The 6,644-nt window shown below is 41.7% G+C and overlaps 1 protein-coding gene across 1 annotated transcript in view; it reads right to left on the bottom strand.

The window, feature by feature from the left end:
• iglon5 (IgLON family member 5) overlaps positions 1-1,692 on the bottom strand; it is a 106,501-nt gene extending 104,809 nt beyond the window's left edge. The window contains exon 1 of the mRNA XM_085423553.1: positions 1,067-1,692. Coding sequence (XP_085279679.1) covers positions 1,067-1,127 — 61 coding nt within the window. The 5' untranslated portion in view covers positions 1,128-1,692. The remainder of the gene's footprint in view (positions 1-1,066) is intronic.
• Positions 1,693-6,644: the final 4,952 nt, after the last annotated feature.

The following is a 6,644-nucleotide window of genomic DNA, read 5'->3' on the forward strand; positions in this document are numbered from 1 at the left end:
TGTTATTAAGGGCCAGAGTAATTTATTTATATACTGATTTCCCACAGGACTAAGGCAGGACTAATTGAGCCAGGTGTGTATATTTGTGTGCTCATGTGTATGTGCGTGTTTGTGTGTGTTTTTTCCATGATGGATGGGCAGGGGGAAATTACAGTGCATGGTGAGAATCCGCTGCACAGGTTAATATATGGTGGGACATCCCATAGCATGGAGAGATTATTAGAGGAAGATATTAGAAGACTTTTGAAAATCAGCACTCAAGTCTGTGTTCCTCATAATAAAGAAGCCTAAATACCCTCCACATCATGTGGGCTGTGAAAGTTATCTGAGGACTAAACAGTTTTAAGTGGAGGAATTTCAGAGGAGATGAATGAAGTGTGTTTGTCTCTTTTGTAGAGCTGTTGGGAGGATGTTTTATAGCAGTAATAAAACAGGGAATTAAAGCTTGACTACCCAGCGAGCGCATATTGGAAACCCTAAGCCTTCCCAACTGTCCATCCTTCAACATGTAGCCCTCTGTGTCTCTCGGCCTTGGTTTTGAAGTGAGAGAACAAAACACAGGCTATCTCCCGAGTCTCTGCATTGCTACTACCCTTACTCACGTTAACTTCACAACCCCCACCCGCACTGATGCTGCGTCGTGCGCGCGGGGGTACCGGGCAGTCCATGCCACGTAAAGGAATGTTAACAGAAGACCGCGGATGCGAGTCAATTCTTTCCGTAGTAAACATCTTAATATGCATCACTCGTGCTTATACACTCAACCACGAGGTTGGCTTAGAGATGAACCTGGCGCTGCGCTCACGTGTACGCGCATACTGGTGTGCGCCCGCACAAAAACACACACAGCATTTCTCTACATCTCCGTGTGTAAGCAAATAGAAGGCTGGAGCATAGTACACGGCAGACACGCGTGATTCACAAGCAGGTAGAACACCCCCCTCCTCATCATCGTCATTAGTATTCACCTCCACAACCGCTTTTCAGAAAATGAAAGATGCATGCGTAGAGGCGCAGCAGCACAGAACCGTCAGCACATCAATAAAGTAGCTCATAAGGAACTTACCTTTAGACAGCAGAACCAGAATCAGAGCAGCAAACACGTTCCGCAAGAGGGGGCAGCCCATGATGGAGTTCTGATTGATTTTATGCTTGTTTTTTTTTTTTTCCCTTTTTTGCAGCCAAATGTCTCGGTATTCCTCCCTTAGGGTGCAGTTGCGGGAAATCTGATTAAATATATATAAATATATATATATTAAAACAAAGACCCAGTGAACGAGTGTCAACAGTAATAGTCCAAACGCTTCTACATGTGAGTGGATGAAAACATCAGTCTTGACTTTTCCTTTTGGTGACTCCCGTTGGAGAGAGAGGGGTGGGTAGGGCTGTTTATCTTCTTCGGAGCAGAATCCCTCAACCAGAAAAAAAAATACAGCAGAAAGAACAAATATCCCAGACACTTGATTGGCTTTTTAGTTCACTGAAGGACAGAAAAAATATTTCAGAAAATGCATGAGAAGAAAGGTTAAAATGTAAACTGTCCAATGACCAGATATAAATTTGTTTTTGGCACAGAGCGGGATGGGGTCTGTGTGCGTCCTGGCCAAAAATTAGCCTTCTCCGTATGTCTCTGTTGGTATGCAGCGCGTCTCCTCGCTCCGCACTCAGCGCGTCGCAGGCAGCAGCACTGAATGCGAGACTCACGAAAAGAAAAGAGCCTGACTGACAGTTAGCAGAAAACCCCTTCTTCCAATCACCGATCCCGAAGCAGGAGGCGGGATTTACGATTGCGCCGATGTCCCGCTCAGAGAGGCCGACCAAGGACCTGCACAGGCCAATCGAAGCCGTGCGGTGGGCGGGCACAGCGAGAGGCAAAGCACGGCGCGGTGATATTGCAATGTGATTTATAGCCGGTTTGGTGATGCTGCAGTACTCAGAGAAAACAGTCCAGAGGGCGGACACGCAGGCGTTTTAACTACAGGGGAACACAGGTGAAGGCTAAGGGACAGGTGAAGCCACATCGGCTCTGCTGGTAGGCTTTGTACATGATGTATGAAAACGAAATGAGGGAGAATGACAGGCTATCTTGTCGTGGGAATATATTGCCCAGTTGATGTAAATATATGTCAGGGGATACAGAAAATGGTGAAGTTTGTGAAGAGCACGAGAAAACCGCACACTTTAAAGTTTTGCGCTGGACTGATTGATGTCTGTGGCGCTGCAGAAAATTCCCCATCTGATTACGCTCCTGACTTAATGGTAGGCAACATAAACCCATTTAGAGAGACACTTTATATTTATGCAGGAGTCCTAATGAGCCATTTGTAAACATGTTAGTGTCTGTGCTGCATCTGGTACTAAAAGCGGAAAAAGCAGTTGCCTATTGTAAAGATCTAAAGGGCCATTCACACTGTGAGTTAATCATCTTGCTTTAAAGCTAAAAAGGAGACACAGATAGGCAGCTATGAATCTCAGAAAACTTTGATAACATTTTTTTTTTTGCATACTTTCCCAACATTTGGCAATTCATTACAGTCATATTGCATCACATCGGCTGGCCTTTTCAGTTACCGGTAGTAACATACAGCTTATTCAGTGCCCTGGAGTACATTCTTTTTTTGCAGAATTGATCACATCCTTGAGACTATTATTTTCATATTAGCTGATTAACTGTTCCATTTGTTTCTTTATTCCCAGGATAACCAATTAATGCTTTATTACCCCTAAGTGCATAAGTAATAAAGCTTTGCTTGGTGATTTATAATCGAGAGTTAGAATAAATACAGCTGGGGATAAATGGACTACATATCTCCCTCAGATGAAAGATGGAGGAAGGTGAACGGACAAGCACTAAGAAAACTCTGATTAATGAATCAGCTAATCAAAGCTCAGCATTAGTTATGTATAGAGGGTGAATTGATTATAAATAGTATTCTATATTAATTAGATCTTATAAAGTAGAGTGAATCAGGAGCCAATAATGTTTATAATATTAACCATTGGCTACTGTTTTAAAATCCTACTGTCTGATTTCATTATTTGTGATGAAGAAAACGATCCGACAGAGACATACAATCAATACAAGTCCTCTTTTTATTTTGCCAAAGGTATAAAGATCACAGGAGCACCAGCATAAAGACAACAGGTCTTTCCAGAAGTCTTTCTGTGTGAGTTAAATGTTCTGCCTGTGCCTGCCTGGGTTTCCTTCTACATTAAAGAGACCTTCATGCGGGGTTAATTGGTGTTTCTAAATTGCCCATAGGTTTAGATGTGAAACAAAGCACTTAAGTGTATAGAGCGAAGCACTGTGTAGATTGCTTATAGCGTGAAGTGCTTTGAGTGGTCAGTAACGCTACAAAAGAGCTTGATAAATGCCGTCTAGGTCTGGTCTTTGGCCTGAATTATGTTATTTTTTTATTTTTAAAAAGGGCTTATATTGCTATTGTTTGCACAAAACAACTCAGCCAAGCACAGCATGGTATACTGTTCCTCTAATCAGCATATCCTCCTCCTGCTCTTCACTTGGACGTTCAGTAAATGGACAGACAGCAGGACAGCCATTTTACGGCGTCCACATTAGCATAGAAGGATTGGCTCTGTGTGACGCTAAAAACTCTGATCCAAACAAGAGATACAGTATTTGCACTTGGGAAGCTTCATTAATGGTATTCATGATTGCAATCAGTAATTCAACTGAGTTCCTGTGTACTCACAAATATTGTTTATAGACCTGTCACAAATTGCAGTTTGTTTGTACTCTGTTGTTCCAAGTTTTGCGATAAAAGTAGAAACACCTGAGAAAATGTTGACATAAATTTGCATTTTGACGCAGACTTTACACAGCCAATTACCCTCAGACCTCGTCAGCTCCCATCAAACTGCATGACACCTTGAGCACAGTGTAAGCAGGAAAGCGGAGCTGAGCCAGAGGAATATTTCTTAATTTTTACAAAGAGTGACATGCATCATCATATGGAAATTTCTGCTTCCTCCCACGATGAAAAAGTGAGGCCAAAGTATGGCAAGTTACTAGATATTCTTGCTGAGCACTAGAAGCCTGTGAATCAGTGGAAACATCATTTGTCCCATTTTGTTTTTAGGTTTCTTTATTTTTTTCCTCAAAATTACACAAGTTAGCTTTGCAAATTGTGGGCTGTAAGTGAAATAAAAACATGAGTCAGAAGGACACACAGGAAGTGGGTTAACAAGTGTTACACTGCACATATAAATTTATCAGTAGGCTTTTTAAAAAAATTGGCAAGGCTGCAGTCTTACAATGAAACAGCACAAGCAATATAGCATAAACCCACCTCTACCCAGCAGGACCTCAAGTGACATCGATGGGAAGTCAAAGAAAATCAAAGCTCTCAAAAATATAAATACAAAAACATAAATTAATACACAAGTATAAAAAAATCACGATGAAAAGAAAACAACAGTAGAGGATGGATGTTCGGTGAAATATAAATCTATGTTTTTAGTGTACTTGCTACATATAAACAACTGAAAAACTATACACAATCACCTAGTGTTTATGGCATGTGATGATAAAGCAGCATGAGCCCGACCATCATTTTCTCCTATTGTGTGCTTCATCTTTTGAGAGGTGCCAATTTGAGCACACGGCAGATATTTCATGTTGGAGCTACAAAGATAAATAATCATTTATTGAATAGGGGTTCTCTTATCATTTGAGGGTGAAATATACAGGAATGAATTAAAGAGCGTTATTATCTCGTCATAGGTTCTGATTATTCACTTTAGAGTCATTATGGCTGTTAAGCCTGGTTTGATGTTTTCTATTTTATTAAATATTATTATTATTATTTTTTATCTGAAGGCATTAATGGTCCAGTGTCTGGTTTTAGTCCCACGGAGGGCGAAACTGCAGAGAAGAACACAAGCAATCATATTAATTCTGCATCAGTGTGCAGCGTTGAGAAGTGAGCTGGGATTGAGGGCTCCTGCAGACTTGGAGAGGCTGCACTAAACAAGGGCTCAATAAGACCCCTTTTCATCTCAAACTGTGTTGATGGAGGGCACATGTTTGTGATGAACGAGTAGAAAATGGAATAGGAAACAAAATCAACATAATAGCACGAAAAGATAAGTACATAATACAACTTGCAAAGTACATGTTTAAGGTCAGGAATGAGCATGAGCGTGCACTTCAGCAGTAATTATAAATATTGGCTGAAGGCAAAGTAATGCAAAAGACTGGTTGAGGCGAAGTGGCTGCGCGGGGCTGCTTAAAGAGGAACTGGGCACCTTTGTTAGAAAAAGAAATTTGTAATATACTAGCAGAATGAAAAGACCTTCTTACTGACAGTGCAGCAGGAGACACTGCCGAGGAGAAAGACCTCATCTTGTTCCAAAGTAACACTAATTAGAGTAGTCATATCAGAGCTCTGACCTTTAGTAGATTTTCTGTTTTTAGCTTCAGTCTTTAATTTCTCTGTAAGTGAAGGTTCTTTTAGCCACAGTAACCAATTACTGCAACTAACTTTTGTCTTAATAATCCAATTCTCACTGCAAAAATGTTACACTATCACCATTCCCATGTTTTGTGACTTCAGTGAGTGACCATTATCTTGTAGTTCTTCTTGTACTTGGCTAACAAGCGTCACGGTGCTGTCGCGGTGCAATTAAACAGAGCTAGCATGCTTCTTTGATTCTTTCCTGGCTTTCTTGTGGCAAACTGTTAGAGTCACTGTGTTTTGTTTTTTGGGTTTTTTGCTCAGTATAACTGATGTACGAAGCGGGTCATGATGCATGGCTGAGTATGAATGGCCACAGTGGGATTGAGTGCATCATTACTCAACAGGAGGAGGAACATTGAAGTTAGTTTGATGGATTATAACTTTAAAACACGTTGGTGTATGATGCATTGTAGCATGGCCAGGTTTGTCTGTGCTCAAATGTGCAGTGTATGCCTGACTCTATGCACCTATCACCCACAGGCAGAGTCACTCAGACAATGTTAGTGCCTAGGCTGGAATGACAGTAATTTCACACCCAATTACAAAGCAGACCCATACTATAATGTCAAATGTTAGCACCTTGACTGTAAGGACAAACACAGAAGGACACGTCGCCAAGCTTGTCTGGAGAGAGTGGGGCAGTTTATGCAAACATGTCTGACTTGGAGTATGTCTGGCTGGGGAAACCTGTCCCTGAAGTGTCTGTTTTAAAGCTACCAGTTGGGCTGAGATGCCCCACCAGCCTGTTTAATATGGTAATGTGTGGAGATGCGGGCACAGGCACATTTTCCTTCTTTCTCTTTGCTCCATCTTTAAGCCCCCCACATTAATTGGCATGGCAGAGGCATCAGTCACTTGGTTGTAATCACTGTCCCTCTGAGAACCCCACAGAGAAGGATTGAAGGGAAGCGGGACACAGGCAGAGCGAGTGAGAGTCTTTGGTCTTGAAAGGCTTGTCCCCTGAATTATGTCATCCCAAGAGGTACAAGGAAGCATACAGACAGGGAGGGGAAAAGCAAGAAAGGATGATATGGAACATGGAGGGATAAGAAAGAAAGAAGCTGAAGAGGAATTATGATATGAGCTCCCTGTTGCCAGGAAAATGGAGGACTGCAGATGGAAGAAGGCAAGAATGGGGAAGAAGTAGGAGATTCATATGGGGGA

The sequence above is a fragment of the Rhamphochromis longiceps genome, linkage group LG11, assembly GCF_057381845.1.
Source record: "Rhamphochromis longiceps isolate RC_006_pf linkage group LG11, R_longiceps_female_GT1.1, whole genome shotgun sequence".
In the NCBI taxonomy this organism is placed as follows: Eukaryota; Metazoa; Chordata; class Actinopteri; order Cichliformes; family Cichlidae; genus Rhamphochromis; species Rhamphochromis longiceps.